General features: G+C 45.7%; 1 protein-coding gene across 2 annotated transcripts in view; it reads right to left on the reverse strand.

Annotated features, from left to right (window-relative positions):
* Positions 1 to 15,161: 15,161 nt before the first annotated feature.
* The window catches only part of SLC13A3 (solute carrier family 13 member 3), a 48,592-nt gene continuing 40,698 nt past the window's right edge, over positions 15,162 to 23,055 (reverse strand). For both annotated transcript variants that reach the window (XM_028735096.2, XM_028735095.2), the window contains exons 11-13: positions 22,482 to 22,643; positions 20,468 to 20,605; positions 15,162 to 17,458 (exon numbers count right to left, since the gene is read on the reverse strand). In XM_028735096.2, the coding sequence (XP_028590929.2) occupies positions 17,276 to 17,458; positions 20,468 to 20,605; positions 22,482 to 22,643 (483 nt within the window). In that variant the 3' untranslated portion in view covers positions 15,162 to 17,275. The remainder of the gene's footprint in view (positions 17,459 to 20,467; positions 20,606 to 22,481; positions 22,644 to 23,055) is intronic.

The raw sequence follows: 23,055 nt of genomic DNA on the forward strand, positions 1-23,055 counted from the left end.
TTTCTAACCATCTTTTTTTTTAATCACACTTAAAATAACTTCACATTTTATCACTTACAAATAATACTATTTGAAAATACCGTATCTTCTACTTCTAACCCTGTAGCCTATACCCACTTCCAAAGCTATTCTAAGGTTTAAACATTTACATATTTTTTTCAAATATTCCTTAAACTTCTTCCAGTCTTCTTCCACCGTCTCTTCTCTCTGGTCTCGGAGTCTCTACCTCTCTTTCAAATCAGAACCAGTGAAGGCGGTGAAGGTCCTGTGTGAGTGCCTGGAGGCGGTTGGAGGATGGATGGCGGCTAATGGATTGAAGTTGAATCCTGACAAGACAGAAGTACTATTTTGGGGGGACAGGGGGCGGGCTGGTGTGGAGGACTCCCTGGTCCTGAATAGGGTAACTGTGCCCCTGAAGGACCAGGTGCGCAGCCTGGGAGTCATTTTGGACTCACAGCTGTCCATGGAGGCGCAGGTCAATTCTGTATCCAGGGCAACTGTCTACCAACTCCACCTGGTACACAGGCTGAGACCCTACCTGCCTGCGGACTGTCTCGCCAGAGTGGTGCATGCTCTAGTTATCTCCCGCTTGGACTACTGCAATGCGCTCTACATGGGGCTACCTTTGAAGGTGACTCGGAAACTACAACTAATCCAGAATGCGGCAGCTAGACTCGTGACTGGGGGCGGCCGCCGAGACCACATAACACCGGTCTTGAAAGACCTACATTGGCTCCCAGTACGTTTCCGAGTACAATTCAAAGTGCTGGTGTTGACCTTTAAAGCCCTAAACGGCCTCGGCCCAGTATACCTGAAGGAGTGTCTCCCCCCCCATTGTTCTGCCCGGACGCTGAGGTCCAGCGCCGAGGGCCTTCTGGCGGTTCCCTCATTGCGAGAAGCAAAGCTACAGGGAACCAGGCAGAGGGCCTTCTCGGTAGTGGCGCTCGTCCTGTGGAACGCCCTCCCATCAGATGTCAAAGCGATAAATAACTACCTGACATTCAGAAGACATCTTAAGGCAGCCCTGTTCAGGGAAGTTTTTAATGTGTGATATTTTAGTGTATTTTTGGTTTCTATGGAAGCCGCCCAGAGTGGCTGGGGAAACCCAGCCAGATGGGCGGGGTACAAATAATAAATTATTATTATTATTATTATTATTATTATTATTATTATTATTATTAAGCAACACTGGAAGGCCACACAACGGCCATTTCTACAGTAGAGTCAATGCTATTCTACTAAAAAAAACTTATTTCGGTGACTATAATTGAGGTTTGCCAGAAACAATGCCTTTTTTCTTTAAAAAATGTTTAGGGGTACTCTCATTTTGACTCAAAAAAATCACCATTTTATACTTCAGATTGGGAAGAATAAATACAGTAAATGGACAAAAGTACAAAGATTCACAAAATGTTTAGGGTTATGAATCCCCCTGCACCCCCCAGAAAAAAAGCACTGGCCAGAAACAATTTCCCATACTCCCATTTAAAAACAGCACAATACTTTATCAGTTCTGTATCGTATTTGTGTAGTCTTTCAGACCTATCTTAGATGTCAATCATCATAGTGGTGGCAGAGAGAAAGAGAGAATGCATTAATCAAATATATAATATATCATTCCCTCAAATGATTCCAAGAAGTATTCCCAAATGTTTGAAAAAGCCTTTTGAAAGTTTGTTTCCTGTTTCATTTTCTCCAGTTCTAACAAACATATTGGCTTTCTGCAATGTCCTTATTTATTTTCTTCTGCCGCGGACCAACATTGCTATCGATGCTTTTTATGGCTTGTATATTATTTACGTTCTGCACTTCCTTTTATAATGGGAAGTTTCTTTGCAGCCTCACAGTATTTACTTTCAAGAAGACAGAACAGGAAACTTCAAGTTTTGTTAAGGAAGTGAAAGAAAGAAAGAAAGTTTTAGCTGTCCCATTAATTTTCATTATGAAAACCCCATTCATTTAGTTATTCATTCAAATTGCATTCATTTTTATTCATTTGTGACATTCCATTTGTTTCCTATGCCTTTCAGTGGGAGACCCAGATGCTCTTCTGCTGCCTGCAACTTCTGTGATTTCCATCCAACTGGCACAAAATATTCAGATAGTCTGCTACCTCTCCAAGAGATTTTTTTCACCTGTCAAATTTCAGCCAAATGGAAAGGGCTCCATTTTATAGGTGTGTTGAAATGGCATGCTAAAAGTGCATGCATGCATGTATTCGATATGCACACTTCTTCAAGCACCAACACACAGGCTATCAGCTTTAATGAAGTGAAGAAAATATTCCTGACGCACATAAATAACCACCAGAAAATCTGCAGCCCCATTACTCGCAATGGAAGGAGCAGAAGTGTGTGCCGGGAGAGAAGGGACAGCCAAAAGCTGTCCACATTCACCACTTGCCATGGGTGGGACAGAGAGCTCTGAACTGGTGCATTGAAACTAGCATCACTCTATGGACAGAGGCCAGTGGAGTGGTCCATAGTGGGCAGAGGGACATTACTGACTCATCCAACAGGACATCGGTATTTGGTTAAAACAGGCCACAACATTTATCAATTACAGATGTAAGCAGGCTTTGGCAAAGACATTGGGTATGTATCTGGAATCAGCCAGCTTGCCTTCTGATTGGTCAGTAGGCCGGGCTAACCTTTGATTAAGGGTCACCTTATGACATACATCAAATCAGGATAATCCCTTCAGAACCACTATTTGGAAGGGTTCTATGACCCATCAGTCCCTGCGTGGGCTCCCAAAGAGAGACATCACTTCCTGGACCCCTTTAGTGGCTCATCTAACCCCTCCCCCTCCCTCAAGCATGCCCCCCAACTGCAAATAACACAGTAAGCACAAAAGAATAGGACAGGTATGGGACTAGTGAGGAATGGCCTAGAAATATTCAAAGGAACGGTAAATAGGTGACTGAGTGGGGACTGTTTTGGAACAAAGACAAAGAAAGGTAAACAAGTTAAAGGACCTCTGGATGGTTAAGTCCAGTCAAAGGCGACTATGGGGTTGCGGCTATGGGCTCGCTTTCAGGCCGAAGGAGCCAGCGTTTGTCCACAGACAGCTTTCCGGGTCATGTAGCCAGCATGCCTAAACCTCTTCTGGCACAACAGGAACCAGAGCGCACGGAAATGCTGTTTACCTTCCCGCCGCAGCGGTACCTATTTATCTACTTGCACTGGCATGCTTTCGAACTGCTGGGTGGGCAGGAGCTGGGACAGAGCAACGGGGGTTTACCTTCTAATTGGCAAGCCCAAGAGGCTCAGTCATTTAGACCACAGCGCCACCCACAGAGCAGCAGAGGAAAACACTCAAGCCCTCTTTAGTCATTCACAAACTCTCTGTGAGAATTGTGCAAGAGGAAAAAGCATGTTTATCCCACCTTCTCCATTGCACCCCATGTCATGTCTGTAGCCTGCATGCCCCTGCCCGCTGTACATACACCTATGTATTGCTGTGAACACTTGATGGGTGACAATGCATGAGCATCTACTTGCAGATGGTCTTTATCAGGACACCTGTGTAGCCAGGTGTTCCAGGCAAGCTAGTGGTGCAGCTCTGCTCTCGAGTCATCACAAAGAACTGCCTGAACAAAAAAAATTCCTTCCAGTAGCACCTTAAAGACCAACTAAGTTAGTTCTTGGTATGAGCTTTCGTGTGCATGCACACGAAACTTAGTTGGTCTTTAAGGTGCTACTGGAAGGAATTTTTTTTGTTTTGACTATGGCAGACCAACACGGCTACCCATCTGTAAAAAGAACTGCCTGGTTATCTTTCAGGGTTAATTTCACTTTCCACATTCTCTTTCCTCCACTCCTTACATCCCACATAAACTGTCTCTGCTCTAGGAGGAAACCAAGGTCACTGACTGAGTCACAAACGTGACATTTGAAACTCCTTTGTAACTCTGGCATGTGTTTCTTTACTAGTGACAAATAAACATGACAGGCCCCATTTGTTTCAATTTTCCATTCATTTGGAATTAATACATTTGAAGTAGCTATGCATTTGCCAATGTATGGAAGAAAAAATGCAGCAGAGGTAGGTGAAAAGTCTGGTCAACCCTCCCCAAAGGAACAGCAATCTCCTTGCACCCCACAACTGCTCCAACCCCCCTCCCAAATAACACCCCAGTTTCTTTCACCAGAATCATGCTGCCTGCAATTGCAATAGAAATTGTTTTATTGGGTACTTCTTGTGGGGATTTAGACAAAGACAAGTATGAAATTGGGAAGTGTAGTTTGTTAAGAGTGCTGAGCTCTCATGCAATTCCCAGGGAAGAGGAATGGATTGTTAACTAGTTCTTTTGACATATTTGCAGGCTTGAGATGGGGAGAATAGAAAGGGAGGTGGAAAACCTGAAGAGGGGAGAGCTAAAGAATTTTTAAAAGAATTTACAGGCAGTTTCAAGGGCAGGCTGTTGTAAGGCAATTGCAGTGGCTTCTCTTTACTTTGGAAACACCCCTCTTTTTTATTATTAAAAAAAGGTTTTACTGCCATGAGAAGGCAGCAGAGATCCTATCCTGATCATGGACCATTCTTGCCCCATCATGCATCTTAGGAAGGGCCCTTTCTCATGATTTAGCATCCTTTCAGGTGCATGGCAGAGGGCGTGGAATGGCTGTACGGCAGTGGTTTCACGCACACACCACTGGGGATGGGCAAATCTCTCTATTTCTCATTTTTCCAATCAGAAGTTTGGTTCTCCCTATTCCCACATTTTTTTTGGGGGGGGGGAATTAAGTGTTCATGAAAATTCATTAGCAACTTTGTGTGAATTTTGCAAAGCAGCTTCCCTAATAGCAGTGGCAGATTTGTGGCTTTCAAATTTCAGAAGTGCCCTGTGCAACACTAAAATTTGATGCCCCCCCCTTCTCTCCTTCTGTTTCACATCATTTTTGTGGGTCCCTCTCTGCTCGATGCCCAGTGTGGACGAACCAGTTGCTCTCCCCTAAATCCTCCTATTCTAATAGGATGCATTTCTGCATGTTATTTTCAGCAATATATGCATTTTTATTCACACTTTACCCTAGTATATGTACTTTTGTGGACATTTATTGGCTGGAGAACTGCGCTGAGAATTCAAAGATGTGTGAATACTCAGGATGGCTGTGTATTTCGGCCAAGTGTGAATTAGGTAGATCTGCCTTGAAATGTGAACTGTATCAAAGCTCACCTCCATCTCTGTGCCCAAGGGGACTGATGTCATGAGAATTAAGGTGACCTGGGAAAATTGCATTTCCCAGGCTCCCGGGTGATTGGCACAGTGTTCCAGATGACAGGGAGGGAAGTTTTGCACCAACACCTCCGCTGAGACCTTCCCACAGCTGCTATCAGGTAAGTCAACAGGGAGGGGTTTCATGGTGTGGGGGTTTGTATGGAAGGTGCAGTTGACAGCAGATTGCAAGGGAGGGAGGGGGAGGCATAGGTATTCCATCTCTGATTCAGTCCATACAGTAGAAGGCTATTGTGAATGAATATTGCTCTTGTCACAGTGAAGGCTATTCCATTAATACAATTTAGCAGGAGTACTAGAAATTATCAAGATTTCACCTCTGTGGAACCAGTGGGGTCACAATGGGGGGCAGTATGCCCCGGGTTCCATGCCTGCGGGGGTGACAAGAATTGACCCCGCGGGGGATCGTGGCAGCGCAAGCAGCAGAGCAAAGGATCCCGGCACCGGCAGCAAACCGCTAAGTACAGCACATGTGCGGCATCGCATGCATGCGCTGTACTTAGTGATGCCACACATGCACTGTATAGTGCTTTGCCGCCAGTGCCGTACGGACGGTGCCCGGATCCCTCTGGTGCTGCTACAGCCATGTTCGCGGCTGCAGTGGCGACGGAGGGATCCTGGCACCGTCCGTACGGCGCTGCAGTGGCACTGGCGGCAAACCACTATACAGCCATGTGCGGTGTCGCTACCTACAGCACATGTGTTGTACGTAGCAACGCCGCACATGCGCCCTACATCGTGACGCCCGCCCCGGGTGTCCCAACGCCTTCCTTCGCCCCTGTGTGGAACCATTTCCCTGTCAAATGTGTGTCCCAGGCTTGTGGTTTTGAATTAGAATGCTGCTCAACTTTATTCAATATGTTTTTGTTGTTGTTAATGAATTACTGTTCTCTTTGCTCACATACTCTGTCCTGCTGTGACATTTTTGTTCAGAGCAATTTCCTTTGCAATTTCTTTGGACATAAATCTTCCTTCGTTCTTGCTTCCACACCACCACCAAGCATCCCAGGCAATTTTTTTTTAAAAAAAAGCAACTCACAGGGAATTGTCAGAGGCAGAACTTGACACGGCTGAGCCCCAGGAAGTGTTTTAAATGTCAGCTCCTGAAACAGTGATAGCAATGAAGAAAGTACCGTAATTCTGAACACATTCAGAATATTTCTAGCTCATCATTACTGGGCAAGAGCAGCCAGCGCCCAACACCTTTGGATAAGGGAATAAGGTTTGCAGGTCCAAGGATTTGACTTCAGGTTAGACTTGAAACCCAGCAGCTCTGCCATGAGGGGATGGAAGTCTCACAAAACCAGGCTGCTAAACAACCCCACAGACAAAAAGATGCATCAAGGACAGTTTCAAAAGAGCAAAATGAATCGATATTATTTCTTTTTCTAAAAAAGCATATAAGCAATTCCTGGTGGGTTCCCAATAGAATATGAATAACTTCAACAGAGTGAAAAAGGGTTAAATATCCACCAATCCAAGATCCAGCCTGCATGGATCATTCACTGAAACAGCTGGTTCAAAACAATGCATCTTTAAGCTAGGGACCATATTGCTACAGGATGTTGCACAAACCATGAGGCTAGATGGATTTTTAAAGGTTAGTGTATGTATGCGAGACAGATACTTATTTTGTTCTACTTGATCCCTCCTCTATAAAGGTGAGGAAAGGGCTTCAGCGCAGTGGGAGAGCACATGCCTAGCATGCAGACAGTGCCAAGTTCAATTCCTGACATCTCTAGGGTGACCGCTTATGCAATAGAGGAAGAAAAGGTAGTGATGGAGGAGGCGAATGTGGTAGAGGTGAAGAAGAAGAAGAAGCATCACCAAAAAAAGAGGGCATGGGTTTGCTTAAAATGTGCGTGTGCTGATTAAAATGTATGCAAATTCATAACTATAATATATAAATAGGGGCTGCAGCTGCTTGCCCCATCTCCCTTACCAACCAACGCCCACCATTTATGTCTTACCCAACCCCTTACAGCAGTGTTTCCCAACCTTTTTTGGGCAAAGGCACACTTGTTTCATGAAAAAAATCTCGAGGCACACCACCATGCCAGATGGGGAAAGGTCACTTTTTACTTATTCACTTTTTGAATAATAAGAATTATACGTCATGGGGGGGGGCAGGATTTTAGAGATGTTTAGGTGGGGCATGGCCCAAAAAAAGGTTGGGAACCACTGTTCTAGAGCAAGTAAAGCTACCCCAGAGGGGGAAGGGTGGATTGAAAAAGTGGAATGAGGACAAGAGCCTATTCTTGCCAGGCTGCTGCTACACCCACTGGTCTTCCAATTGATCCAAATTGGGTCGCAGTGCCAAGTGCAACCGTGCAAACTATATGGCCAAAGATTTAAGAAGCTGGTCCCCCAAGTGCAATGTGTTTGGGTTCAATGTGGAAAAAGTTGACAGCAGCGGGTCTGCACTTGGAGGGCAGGAGCTCTCCAAGGTTTCCAAGGCAGGGATCGACGCCGGGAACTGATGTGCCTGGGATCCTTTTCGTGCAAAAACACACCTACACTCTGCTCGCTGAGTCACGACGCGGAAGCCTCTGTGGTTGTTTGATGCTTGTTCAGCATTTGGCGGTCATTCTGGGGGGTTGGGGGGTGTCTGGAAGAGGGGCAGCCCCCCGCCAAGCCCCTCGAGGCCCCGTCTCGGCTGCCCCTCGCCTCCTTCCCATGGCTCCCGGGGCTCCTTCCAGAGAACAGGAAGACCCGCGACCTGGGGCGTGTGTATCCCCCCCCCAGTCTCGGGCGCCTTCCTCACCCGTTCAGCGGGGGTCCCAGGGGTCGGTTTCCCCCTCCGGGACGAGGCGCAGGACTCCCGCCAGGTCCGCCCGGCACTCCCAGGAGCAGGCGGCTGATAGGCGGTCGGCGGGCGCAAAGGGGCCTCCAGCGGCGGGAGCTTTTGCGAGGCCAGCTACCGCCGACAGGCTGCTGCCGCTCGCCATGGCAAGCAGGAAGCCCCCCGGGCTCTGGGCGCCGAGAGGATGCTACGCGGCGGGACCATACGCGGGCAGCGGAGAAGAAGAAGGGCGGCGGGAGAGGGGCGGTTCTCGAGGGGGGAACTCAGCTTCCCAAGATCGCGGGGCTCACCGGACGGTTCTTCCCCGCAGGAACTTCCGCCCTTCCGCAGCTTCAACCGTAGACGTATTAGCATATGATAGGATGAAAGCTGGCCATAGAGAAAAGGCGAAGTTTGGCTGTCCGCAGCCTGGATTCCCGGGTTTCTTTCGACGTTACAGCCCCGTGACGTCAGCGCCACGCAGGCAGGCAGACGGCGAGAGCCCCGCGCTGGGCGGCCTCTCCTCGCCGTCGCCGCCCCGCCTCTCGCCGCCCGACTCGCCCGCCTCCCTCCCACGGCACACAAGGCAACGTCTCGCGGCACACTAGTGTTCCGCGGAACACCGGTTGGGAAACACTGCCTTACAGCTCCTTCAACACTCCTTCTACCTGCTAACCCCGCCCTGTTGCCAATCTCCATGCACTCACAGCTCACCCAAAATTCCTCCCTCCCCATCCCCACACAGCTCGCCCCAATCCCAAGATATCACTTCTTTTACCGCTCACCCTACATTGCTGATAGAAATATGCATTTTGATATATTTGAAGGTGGCTATCATATCTCCTCTCAGTCTCTTCTTTTCCAGGCTAACCATACCGAACTCCTTCAACCATTCCTCACAAGGCTTGTTTCCAGACCCTTGATCATCTGGGTTGCCCTCCTCTGCACATGTTCCAGCTTGTCAATATCCTTCTTAAATTGTGGTGCCCAGAACTGGACACAGTATTCCAGGTGTGTTCTGACCAAGGCAGAATAAAGTGGTACTATGACTTCCCTTGATTGGGACCCTATACTTCTGCTGATGCAGCCTAGAATAGCATGATCTTTTTTTTTTTGCTGCTGCATCACTGTCAGGTGGATGCCAGCAACTTCCATGGCCAGTTGCCGAGGAAAGTACGAAGACAAGGAAGAAGAAGAGGAGTTTGGATTTGATATCCTGCTTTATCACTACCCTAAGGAGTCTCAAAGCGGCTAACAATCTCCTTTCCCTTCCTCTCCCACAACAAACACTCTGTGAGGTGAGTGAGGCTGAGAGACTTCAATGAAGTGTGACTAGCCCAAAGTCATCCAGCAGCTGCATGTGGAGGAGTGGAGACGTGAACCCGGTTCACCAGATTACGAGTCTACTGCTCTTAACCACTACACCACACTGGAATGTTTCTTACCATCCACTTTTTATTCAATATTCATAGAGTCTTTGGAACACAGCCTCTTTGATAATGACATTGTCCTGAGTGAATCTTCCCCCCCCCCATTTCTCCCACTCCCTCATGCATCATCCCTAATGACAAGCACCCTCTGCCTTTGAGCTCTTTGCTCTCCTACTTTCAAGGCTTGCTGGGTTCTGGGAGGAAGGGGGAGCCTGGAATGCTTTCTAAAGACACAGTGTCCATCAGCTGTCGTCATTCCCGGGGCTTCCTCTTCCTCTCTCCCATTATTTCCCAACTTTTCCCCTCATCTGCCTCTGAGCTGTGACCTCCCTCAAATCCCTGTTGTAATTCTGATCTGCCTTCCTCTTCTCTGGAAGGGTCAGACTGGGGAGGCAGTCTCCACCATTCCTCCTCTGCCCAGTCCCTGATAATCTCCCTGTTGACTCATGTTAAGCTTGTGGGTCGAAACTCTTGATGGATCCCTGCTCTCCCTTTGGATGGCTCTTTACACTGAACTTGGACTAAGAACCCTTCAAACAGTAAACTGTCCCTTGCAGGAGGACATTTGGCCAACCTAGACATCTCTAAGTAGGGCTGGAAAATAACCCTGCAGAGCTGCTGCCCATCAGTTTGGACAATACTGAGCTAGATGCATTAATCGTCTTGGCTTAGCTTGATATAAAGCAGCTGTCTTCCAAGATTCCACCGAAAAAGCTCCGTACTTGCCATCCTGCCCATGGATACTGCTGCCAGGGTTCTCTGGCCTTTATGTGTCATCTTCACTTTATGTGGTTTTTGTGTCAAACACACCACTGAGTTTGACGCATAAAGGGTGCAGCTGTCCTCAGGCAGCCTCTCTTGGGAGAAAGGAGCAACTCTTGGGAAAACAGCAGTAGGTACTCAAGCATCTCTGGACCAAGACCACTGGGTTTTAAAGCATTTTGGTTCAGGGTGAATTAGTCATATTCAGAAGTTCTAACAATCCTAATTTGCACTTTGTGAACCAAAGCACAGCTGTGCTTTGAAAGTCACACTTCTCCAAATGCTGCGATGCGGTTCTCCAGTCAAGAAGTGTGATATATATATATATATGAAAACGGTGTACAAAATGGCATATATTCAAACTGCATACAAAAAAATGCAAATGAGGAACAAGAAATATGAAAAGGCATTTTTTTGTGCAGACTTTTTAAAAAGAAAAAAAATGAAATGATGTGAAAATGTGGCAGACTAACTTCAGAGTCAAAAAATGGGGGGGGGGGGTTGAAATGGAGATTCATCAATCCCTGGTTGTAACCTGTCAGCTAAGTACACCACAAGTCAAGCTTGTGATATAGCCAATCACTGCTGATTGTGGAACATTCCTGCCCCCCCATACCCTACCATTGGATCCAGGTTCTATCCTTTATTGAGATTAATGTTTACCTAGACCATTTCCCTAAAAGGTATTAGTTGTGTATGATAAATGTGACTTGGAGTAGATTTATTCAGTGCCTGTGCCCTTTCTTCCAATGAACTCATTTATTCACCCTCTCTGGCTGATGACTAATGGAAAAGTTTGCACAGAAGACTATTGGGGGGGGGGGGAATTGTAGATGTTAATCAGGAACCCCCATGGGGCCCTTCACAAAAAGGCAGAGGGGGAAAGCAGGTATCTTTTAAAATGCTTCTTCCATTCTTTGCACAAGCCCTTGGTAATTTAACACAAAATCCTGATTTTCTGGAAAGGCTAATGCATATGAATGAAACATTTGTTGCCAAGAGTTTAATTTCCATCTGTGTGAAGCAACTCTGACTCCCTGTGGCCAGATGTTGTTATTCCACTGCAGTGCTGACGGCTGAATATGGCCAAAGCTAAAAAGGGCAGAATTTAGAGAGAAGACCTGTAAAGGAACTTCTGGGGAAATAATTTATCATGTATCAGATGCACCAATTCAGCATCCTCAAGACTGGTTATACTTCTCCCCCTTAAACCAGCTGGTGGGCAGGCAACTGGCATAGACCAAATGAGGAACTACAGTGGTACCTCGGGTTAAGAACTTAATTCATTCTGGAGGTCCGTTCATAACCTGAAACTGTTCTTAACCTGAGGTACCACTTTAGCTAATGGATCCTACTGCTGCCGCCACGCAATTTCTGTTCTCATCCTGAAGCAAAGTTCTTAACCCGAGGTTCTGTTTCTGGGTTAGCAGAGTCTGTAACCTGAAGCGTCTGTAACCTGAAGCATCTGTAACCCGAGGTACCACTGTATTGTGCAAATCCAATGCAGCTGTTAGACATTCATTCTGTGTACAGATTAATGTGTGAAGGAGCCATCAGCATCCCGCCAGCTCAACTGGCTTCCAACCATTCAAGGTTCCGTCTGAACAGGAGCCTAAAAATAGTACATTTTAACAATCACTATCTCAGCGTACTTCTCTCTCTATTCCAGGGGCATTCGCAAACATCTTAACAGGGCACTACCATCCAAGTTCTGGTAGTGCAGCCTCCTTAAAAAGCTTCTCAGGTGTGACTGCTTGCTTTAATATTCTCTGCCATACTGGGACAACAGAAGCTCATCTGGACAATACACAGACATCCTCATCATCTAGCTCTGTTTGCCGCTGCATCCTTTGCTTTGAGAACCTTTGCAAAAGAGGATCCAGCTGGGAGGCTTTACAAAAAGCAGAGGAGCCTGTCAAATAAGCTTTGCGTCTTCCCATTATGGATGCCAATCACAGCTACTATAATGTTCCTGCTCAATCTGTTCCCAGTCAGGGCAGAGGCTCCTGATCCTTTGCACAGCAGCCAGAGCATTGACTCCATCTGGAACAATGGCATGGGACTCGTGGAGTTTCTCCTCTGATGAGAAGACCCCAAGAAGAGCTAAGAGGGCTGCTAGGGGCAGGGTATGTTGTGGCTTTTCTTATTCGAGAGTGGATTTCATGCTCTTTATTCAGCTCATAGCGGTGAGGAGGAATGGAAGTTCCCCCGCAATATCTGCTTTATATACATTAGTTACACAATGGGCTGCACGTGATTGGCTAATTCTGGGATTCTCCTGTAGGCCAATCAGGTTGTGGATTCACTTCCACCTGGAGCTGGATTGGGTGGCTCCTGCGGACCAATCATACTGCTGCATTGTTCTAGGACCAATCAGACTGCTGCATTTTGGATCCTATTGTTCTAGGACCACTCAGACTGCTGCATTTTGGATCCTATTCAACTCAGTACATAACACGTGTAGATAGGCACATGGTGGTGTGGCAGAGGGCCCTGAATTATCTGGGTAATTGCATAATGAACACTGACGGGCACTTTATAAAACAGGGAGGGCTAACAAGGGATGCATCTCCTCTTGGCCAACCCCTGGAGGAGCATGTCGGCGGTGGTTGTGACCACTTTGCATTTCTGCATGCACACATGAAGATGTCTGCCTCTTTAGCTAATTCAGACAGATCTAAGAGGGGTTATTCCCCCCCGCCTTTCACTCATCAAATGATCAATCTGATGGTTGGGGAGAAGATGCTTCCCCCCCCCACCACCACCCAAATTGGCATGGTCTTGGTGGTGGCAGAAAATTTGGGGTGGGTGGACAAATCAGCTCCCTAAACTAGGGGTTAGTCACCCCCAGCATAAAACCAAGTCGTAATTCTTCATGTGCGCTCCGGGGTCAAAACAATGATAATGGCAAACTGGCATTTCCATTACAACTCAAATGCCTTATCCCTATAACCACTTTAGATTATCACCTAGGATTGGGGCGGATATATTAAATCTGCTAAACAGGAGGTGTGTGTGTGTTGAATCATACCTTTGTGTTGTCTGCATGGCAATTATTGGATTTTGATAATAACTAAAGTATAAGATTTAGGAGGGCTATAATCATACTACTTACAATATCCTCTTCCTGGATATATCTGCCTCTGCAGCTGTGCACTATTACCAGGTGCTTGGGCAATTGAGAGTTTGGAATGACTAAACAACCATTAGAAAAGGAAGAAAGAGAATATTCTCAAATGAAAGTTAAAATGAAGTAGCAGTAGCAGGCACTGGCCACTGTTGAAGGACATACAAGAATCTTGGGGGAGACGGGACAAGACAGAAAGGAAGTTTGTAGATTTTCTGGTCTTGCCCCCGTGCTTTTAATTGCAGCCTGATACCTGTAATTCAAAAAGTGGGTTATGTCCTATCATACACCCTATTCCTGAAAAATTATGCCTGCTTAAATTCCTGCTGCCCAGGGCATAGCGGCAGGGCTGGTCACACAAAGGTAGAAAGCTAACAGTGGCATCTGGTAGACATTGGGGCTAGTGGGGTAGGAGATATGGAGCCCAAACCACAGGTGTAGCCAGAACAAATAAGAGGCAGAGCCAACTCTTTCTCATTTTGTCCCCATCCTCCTTCTCCCTGCTGCTTTCTACAAAGGGAAGCAATGAGACAAAGGTGGAGGAGAAAGCTGCCAGGCAGTGCTGCCCCCTGATCTCGTTCTAAGTAAGGACCTAGGCTGGCTGGCTAAAAATAGACTGAGGCCCCCAATGGACCTGCTGCCATTGCAACCCAAAATAGATATGGATCCTTGCGAAGTTGCCCTAAAAGCTATCAATGCCACTATACACTTTAATACAATGGTTTCAATGGCTTGGCCAACTATCTACTCAATCCCATGCATGTTAATTCAGAAGGCCAGCATGATTTATGCCCATGGACTGCAAGAAGATCAAACCTATTCATTCTTAAGGAAATCAGCCCTGAGTGCTCACTGGAAGGACAGATCCTGAAGCTGAGGCTCCAATACTTTGGCCACCTCATGAGAAGAGAAGACTCCCTGGAAAAGACCCTGATGTTGGGAAAGATGGGAGGGCACAAGGAGAAGGGGACGACAGAGGATGAGATGGTTGGACAGTGTTCTCGAAGCTACAAACATGAGTCTGACCAAACTGTGGGAGGCAGTGGAAGACAGGAGTGCCTGGCGTGCTCTGGTCCATGGGGTCACAAAGAGTCAGACACGACTAAATGACTAAACAACAACAAAGTCTGAGCCTAGGGCTTGCTGATCAGAAGGTTGGCGGTTCGAATCCCCACGATGGGGTGAGCTCCCATTGCTCGGTCCCTGCTCCTGCCAACCAAGCAGTTTGAAAGCACATCAAAGTGCAAGTAGATAAATAGGTACCGCTCCGGTGGGAAGGTAAACGGCATTTCCATGCACTGCTCTGGTTCGCCAGAAGCAGCTTAGTCACGCTGACCACATGACCTGGAAGCTGTCTGCAGACAAGCGCCGGCTTCCTCGGCCAGTAAAACGAGATGAGCACCGCAACCCCAGAGTCGTCCATGACTGGACTTAACAGTCAGGGGTCCCTTTACCTTTACCTAGTCTGCATAGGATTACATCCTACATTTTCCATTGGGATACCTTTCTTTTTGAGTACTGTCTCCTGTAATGCTCACGAACCCATGACAATGTGCAGCAGGAGAGACATAAGCACCACACTTTCCCTAAGAGTAAGAAGTGTAGATATTAATAGTGCAAGAAAGAGGCTGATAAATGCATTGCATTTTCAATTCTCATAATGGTGAGGCTTGGGCAGCAATGATTGATCTTAGTTGATGATGCATTTCTTGTGCTTTTGGCTTGACCTCTGGTTACACTTGTATCCATGATGCAATTTTAATGCGGTTTTCAAAGCAGCAGCAACTGTGATTAAAGAGAAGGAGAGAGAGAGAGATGTAGATCTAATGGCTGTATTCACCAGCTGTGGTCCAGGAACAGATCCTGAATAAGGCAAGGCAGCAGAATTACAAAGCCACTGAATCTTTCCTTCGGCATCACATCAAGAATTCGCTTTTAAGCCTCCTCCCCAGCCCCAGCCCCAACGCAACTTCCAGTGTCGTATCTTTCAAAACATGCTTTCAGCAGTGATATTTCATTAACGATAAGTCCATTTCTTACAAACACACACAGCGTCAAAAGGTAGAATTTGCATTACAGAGGTGATTAGAATCACTGTCCATTTACAAACACTTTCATTGAAAGTACCCAAATAATCAGTTTTATATAAAAAGAAATCAAAGAATCAACCCCTCCCCCCCTTAAATCCCAACAATAATAATCCTCTGGAAATGTCGACTAAGTTAGCACATCTCTTGTTGGCATGCCAGTCTCCACAGTTTAGACTTTTAAGGTTTGCATAGTTAAGACCAATACAGAGAGACATATTTCACACAGCTAAGGGTGCACATTCGCACCACTTATCCACAATTCTCAAGTCAGCATCAGCAGCTGAGTGACTTGCATTTATCACTTCTACAACCCTTCAATCCTCTACCACCATTATATCACTCATCCTCACAACAACCCTGTGAGGTAGGTCACAACCCTTCCCATTTGTTTGTGGCTGCTAGATGGTGAGCTGCCTTAGAGTGAAAGATTAAGCTCACTCAGGATGAAGACAGATGTAACATTTAAGAGCGGCGGTGTCAGTATAGAAGTGTCCTCCTATGGGCAATGTGAACACACGTCTTTCTGTCCCAGAATGACCTCTGAAAAGCCAAGTTTGTATATTTGGTTTGGTTTGGTTCTGAACATAGGCAAAGCTACTTATGGAGAGCACCTACTGGCTAGCACCTGTGTTGTCACCAATATACTTCTCCTGCCAGTCTCTGGAGTAGTCATTCCCACTGTTCTTAATTCATTTTTTGTAAGCTGTAGAATGAATACAGATAGGTCTAAACATATGTACCACTTTAAAATGAGGCAAGCGTATAAGCTTGGATCACAGTGCCGGGGAAGGATCTGCTACAGCCATGGTTAAAACGTCTGGCTTCATCCCAGTGAATTTTCATCATTCACCTGCAGTTCTACTGCTATATAGTATTTGGATTATGTAGTATTCTACAACATATGCATTTGGGATTGTTTATCACTGATATCTGGGTGGTTTATTGCTTCTGCTTATATTCAGGTTTTACATTGGTTATTTATTCCATTGAAACATAATTTCATATTGTTTTGTATCCTTATATGTGAATTTCATTACTAATTTATTCTTCTTGTCATTCATTCTTTGGTCCATGACCTGAATATTTTGCATGTCTTATTGAGGGATCTCTTTCTTTTGGTTTATCACTGCATGCAAATGGTACCCTGTACAAACTCCAGCATCTCCACCTACGACTGAGAAAGACCTTGACTAAGACCCCAGGGAGCTGCTGCCTGTGAGACAATACAGCAGCAGACAGATTATACTGAGGTATCTCCCTCTCATTCTCACTCAGTACAAGGCATCTTCCAATATTCCATTGGCTATAGGGGCTATAGGGGCATTTTGTGTGAGTAGTCGGGCTACAGACCACTATAGGCAGATTTTAGGATCATGGCTGTACAAGGTCTAACAAGACATGACATTTGGATAATGGATATGATCTGATTGGGTATAATATGTGTACTAATAGTGTTCCTGACTTGGCAGTTTTTCACAGAATCCGCTGCAGCTACTTGCAGAGGGCTTGCAGTTCACAGTCACTGTTTATTTACACACAGTGTCCTAGGATTCACACTCAAAGGGTGGAATTCAATACAGCACTAAGGTCTAAACCTACCTAAGAACTGCCTGATGGGAGGTTTTTGGCATGAAAGTGGAGAGACTATTCCAAGGCACAAAATAATTATCCAGTGAGTACTCACGAATATTTATAAAAACAAACATAAAAGGAACATGGCAGTCCTGTATAAGGAGGGGCATCAACGACGCCATCACCTGTGCGTTCTTGTACTTGCTGTGGCTCTAATTCAGTGCCCAAATTTGAAGGGGGAGCGCTCCTCCCACAACAAGGTTGTCCTGTTCATAATTTACTCATTGAGTTTAGAGTGACGTTCTGCACATCCACCAGCAGGGTCGTGTTTTCTGAATGGATGTTGGCCCAGTCAGGGAAGCTGCCCAGTTGAAAGATGCTCGTGGCCCAAGTGTTGATAGCCAGACTCAGAAACAAAACTCCCATCAGATTCATAAGCAGACCCGTCCTTGCCTGTGGAAGAAACCCACGAGGGGTGAAACAGATTTAGAGATCATGATGATCTATGGCATCATAGAGCCCAACCCGCTGTGTGATGCAGAAAACACAAAGCTTTCCAAAGTGGCTGTCCAAAGACTTCTGGGGAGGGAGAATCACAATAATAATAATAATAATAATAATAATAATAATAATAATAATAATTTATTATCTGTACCCCAGCCACTCTGGGCGGCTTCCATAGAAACCAAAAATACACTAAAATATAATATATTAAAAACTTCCCTGAACAGGGCTGCCTTAAGATGTCTTCTGAATGTCAGGTAGTTATTTATCGCTTTAACATCTGTTGGGAGGGCGTTCCACAGGGCGGGCACCACTACCGAGAAGGCCCTCTGCCTGGTTCCCTGTAGCTTCTGGCAATGAGGGAACTGCCAGAAGGCCCTCGGTGCTGGACCTCAGCGTCCGGGCAGAACGATGGGGGTGGAAACGCTCCTTCAGGTATGCTGGGCCGAGGCCATTTAGGGCTTTAAAGGTCAGCACCAACACTTTGAATTGTACTCGGAAACGTACTGGGAGCCAATGTAGGTCTTTCAAGACCGGTGTTATGTGGTCTCGGCAGCCGCCCCCAGTCACCAGTCTAGCTGCCGTATTCTGGATTAGTTGTAGTTTCCGAGTCACTTTCAAAGGTAGCCCCACGTAGAGCGCATTGCAGTAGTCCAAGCGGGAGATAACTAGAGCATGCACCACTCTGGCGAGACAGTCCGCGGGCAGGTAGGGTCTCAGCCTGCGTACCAGGTGGAGTTGGTAGACAGCTGTCCTGGATACAGAATTGACCTGCGCCTCCATGGACAGCTGTGAGTCCAAAATGACTCCCAGGCTGCGCACCTGGTCCTTCAGGGGCACAGTTACCCTATTCAGGACCAGGGAGTCCTCCACACAAGCCTTCTAAGTAATCGGTTCCATTGTTGAACTGTCAAGAAGTTTCTCCGAACAAGCCTCTACGCTCCTGTAAATTCATTAGAGCTAAACCTGCCTTCTGGGTGAATGGTTTTTGTATAATGGAGAACAATGCATTGGGGTTTACAAATCAAATCCTCTTTAAAGAAAGAAAGAGCCAGCTTCAAAGGGAAGCTGGTAAAGCTGCAAAGGAGATTTTGACAGGTGAGTGTCCCCCCTACCTGTCTTTGACCGTTTAACTAAATTATAAATGTGCATTCTATCTCTCCTAAGGTAGTATGTTGCAATTTCTTCCATCCTTCCTTCATCTAGGCCTCTTCCTGAATGAAAACCATCAGTGAAATTGTTCTAAGCATGTTTGGACAAATAACTCATACCCAATCAGTGAAGTCAAGAAAATTCTAGTGCTGGAATTTCATGCTGTTTCAAAGTCTGATAACAGGACAGAAATGTAACCATTTGTACTATGCATTTTAGGTAAGAGTAAGTGAGAAAATATCTGGTGATGATCTGCTTGGAAAAAATTCATTTGGAATAATTGGCAAATTCCTGTTTTCCATCTCTTTTTAAACAAGGCTTTGGTTAGTTCATACCCTCAAGCCCTGGAAACTTGAAAACAAATGAAGAGTGACAGGAGCCAGGGGTGAGACTGCAATTACTTGTTAGTTCTCTGCTGGAATTATGTTCTTTGAATAGAATAAATATAGAAGCTTGCCAACAAACACTAGGATTAACTTTTCCATTGTCAGCCCTCACATTTGTGAGCAAACCTTACTGAACCTTAAAAACTGAAAATTTCGTTCACACCTAATTCCCAATTTCTTCTGTAATACTGAAAAACTGCTATGGGTGCTTCCAGGTGGGTGTTTATTGTGGCATCAGTGCTCCTCATGGATGTAAGTTTATTGCAGTGTCCAAATGATGTCATTGACATCAAAATGCCAGCCTGAATCTCACGCCACCTCCCCCCAAAAACTGGAATTACTCTTTCCAGGTGAAATCCATTATGGGTTATTTGTTTAGCTATTTACAAAGCCTGTTGACAGGGTCCTGTTGGCAATATCTCACCTAACCATTTGCAATGTTAAACCCCAATCTGAAAGTACCCTTGGTCTTAGACACATATGAACATTGGCACTTTGCTGCTGAATAGGCTCCTACTTAGGCCTGCACTGAATGTTCTTCACAGTGAAACATTCAGGGTTTGGTTTTGTTTTGTTTGTTTTTCAGGGTGCGAGAAGAAATTTCCCCAAAGTTCAGGGGCAAATTTGGGAAGAGCTGGTGGACCATAGCCCCTGGTCTGTTGTGCTTTAAAATCCAAGGCACTCCCCTCACTGTAGATTGAGCTGAGAGACTGGTAGCCTGGCTGCCATTTTGTAAACAAAGTTGAGAGGAAGTGGATAGCGAACTAAGCGACAGAATTTGCCCCTTCTCAGTTCCTCTCAGCTCCACTTTCAAAATGGTTGTCACGCAGCTGAACTTGCTAATGCCACCCACCCACAGCTAAGCAATTCCTTCAAAAACAAACAAACCTAAAATTTAGTAATATTCTGCCCACATTTTGGAAAGGAATGAAGACCTTGTGAAAGTGGTGGCAGAGATGTGTGTTTCATCCAGTGTGCTTCTACAGTTGACCAGACATAATTTGGTGCTAACTTACTGCTGGAATACCCAACAATAATTTACTGTGAGTGAAGCAGGAATAAACAGTTTGATGTCTTGATTTCATCCATTCTCCTGGGCACAAATAGTTGGATAGGGCATGCCACATTAGACATGCCATCACTTGCGTGAATGCAAGTAAGGTGCATGCCTTTTTATTATGTAAATAGCAGTCAAAGGGAAACCAGAACCCGACTGAAGCTGCTGTTTGCATCTCAAGGGAAGCCTCCATTGGAACCAAGGTGAGCTTCCCCCGAAATACAAATAGCTGCTCCTGAGAGAGGCTGTTTTGGGGAAGTTTGGCAGGGGAAGAGAACTGAACACCCTTTCCTCACCTCTATGGCCTTCTCCTGCTCTTGATAATTAAGCTATTGATAGTGATTACTATGTAAAATTACTTACCATATCTTTAACCAGTAAGTGCCCAGAAGCAAAGGCAATTGAATTTGGGGGTGTAGAGACTGGAAGCATGAAAGCAAATGAACATCCTATGGTTCCTGGTATCATTAAGTAGAGGGGATGCACTTTCAGACGAATGGCCTTGAAAAAAACAAAAAGGGGGGTGGTGTGTTATGATTTATTAGCTGAACTGTAAGCATCTCATGAGATTCTTGAAAAGACTGCAAAGAAGTTTTTGTGTGATCATAGATCCTTCTGAAAGCTTCCACTAGATTTGGCATGGGAAACCTTTGGCCCTCCAGATGTTGCTGAACTGCAGCTCCCATCAACCCTACCCATTAGTCATAATTGCTGGGGCTGATGGTAGTTGCAGTTCATCTGGAAGGTCAAAGGTTTCCCAACACCTGCTCCAGATGACCCTGGTAGAACATGCTGGACCAGGAATGAGGAGCCTGCATCTTTTTCAATGTTGCTGGACTACAACTCCCATCATCCCTGATTATTGGCGATGATAGGTGAGGCTGATGGGAACTAGTGTCCAAGAACAACTTAAGGTCCGCAGTGTGGGAGTAATAAAAGGCTAGGGAGGAGTAAAGTACCTCTCCAGCAAGCTGCATGTTTGTGTGGTCCCAATAAACCAGAGTTTGGTTTATCGTGTTGTGTGAATCAGGCCACTGGAGATTTGTTTTCCATCACACACACACACACACACACACACACACACAGAGAGAGAGAGAGAGAGAGAGAGAGAGAGAGAGAGAGAGAGACAGCCTTCTTGAAATAGGCACAAGGAGCCTTATTTCTGGCTATCTGAATATGGGGAATTGTGGAAGGAAGCCCAATCATAACACAAAATCCTATTCAGCTGAGTCCAGAAGTTTCCTCAGGCAGAATAAGCAGGTCAGAAGAGGGCATGCTGTTCACTGAGAATAGTACATGTGGACTCTGTGGGTTCAAAAGCTGTCTGTCTGCCTTGAGTTGTCAGCCTAGTAATATTTTTCAGAAGTAAAGCTGAAAAGTACTTTTGAGTCTCCCACTAGTTACTCCACATGGAGTTGTTGGTAATGAGGGACAGAATGCAGACGAGAAACCAAATGTACACCGCCTTGAGATCTTTGAGTGAAGGATGGGATGTAATAATGATGATGATGATGATGATGATGATGATGATGATATAGGCCAACCTTCCTCCTACCACCCAAGATTAGGGTGAGCCATGTGTTCAACTTGCTAAGGAATACCTCATATCTAAAGAGTTATTTAAAGAGTCTTCTACTCGAAGGTGTCCTCTATTTGAAGAGCTGTCCTGCCCAAGTCCAGTTCAAAGAACCATAAGAAGAAAGAACAGGAGGAGCCTTGAAGTTGCCCATTTGCACTTGGATAGCAGACAGAACAGGCATGCTGGTCACCCAGGTCAAATCTTCTCCGCTATGGTGAGATTAATTTCTATTTAAAAGGTAAAGGGACCCCTGACCATTAGGTCCAGTCGTGACCGACTCTGGGGTTGCGGCGTTCATCTCGCTTTATTGGCCGAGGGAGCTGGCGTACAGCTTCTGGGTCATGTGGCCAGCATGACTAAGCCACTTCTGGAGAACCAGAGTAGCGCACGAAAACGCTGTTTATCTTCCCGCCAGAGCGGTACCTATTTATCTACTTGCACTTTGACATGCTTTTGAACTGCTAGGTTGGCAGGAGCAGGGACAGAAGAACGGGAGCTCACCCCGTCGCAGGGATTCGAACCGCCGACCTTCTGATCGGCAAGTCCTAGGTTCTGTGGTTTAACCCACAGCGCCACGCGCGTCCCAATTTCTATTTACATTATAGTAGTTATGTCTAAATCTGCATATATACATATAAATCAACATATATAAATTACCTCCCTCTCTCTCAATAGCAGCAATGGCCACTCTACTCTTAACTTAGTATGCTTGGTTGTTTGGCCGTAATAATAAACATTCATTCACATTCATACCTTTAACTTAACCCCTTGGTTGAAAGATGTGCATATGCCCCTTACCAGTTCTGCCAGGACAGGCAGGAAGATTATGATTGTGGCTGTGTTACTTGCAAATTCTGTGAATAACGCGATCACTGCCGTAATGAGAATAACAGCTACAGCAGGAGGGAGGTTCTCCAGGGGATCAAGCTGGCCTCCAATCCAGACAGACAAGCCAGACTCCTATAGCAAGGTAGAAAAATTATGTGTTTGTTAAATTTAAAGCCCACCCATCCTCTTAAAGGAGCCCAGGGCAGCAAATACACCATTGTTAAAACAATATGATTAAAAAATAAAACAACGTACTAAAAACAAACATATAAAAACAATCACAGGTTGCACAAGTGATTCTATGGTGGCTGATTCTTTCCTGTGTTTTTCAGCTCTCGTCATGAGATGGTAACTCAGGAACAGATCATTTCACTTGCAAATGAAATTTACCCTCCCCCAGGCGCCATTTTAATACCCAAACTACCACATATATGCTCCATACATGGCAAAATCTTCCTTAGCACTGGCAGTATGGTACCAATGGTCAAGCTATCACAGCATAAGAGAGCTTCCTCTGAGGTAGTTTTGTCAGCTTGTATGAGCT

The sequence above is a fragment of the Podarcis muralis genome, chromosome 5 (genome assembly GCF_964188315.1).
Source record: "Podarcis muralis chromosome 5, rPodMur119.hap1.1, whole genome shotgun sequence".
Taxonomy (NCBI): domain Eukaryota; kingdom Metazoa; phylum Chordata; class Lepidosauria; order Squamata; family Lacertidae; genus Podarcis; species Podarcis muralis.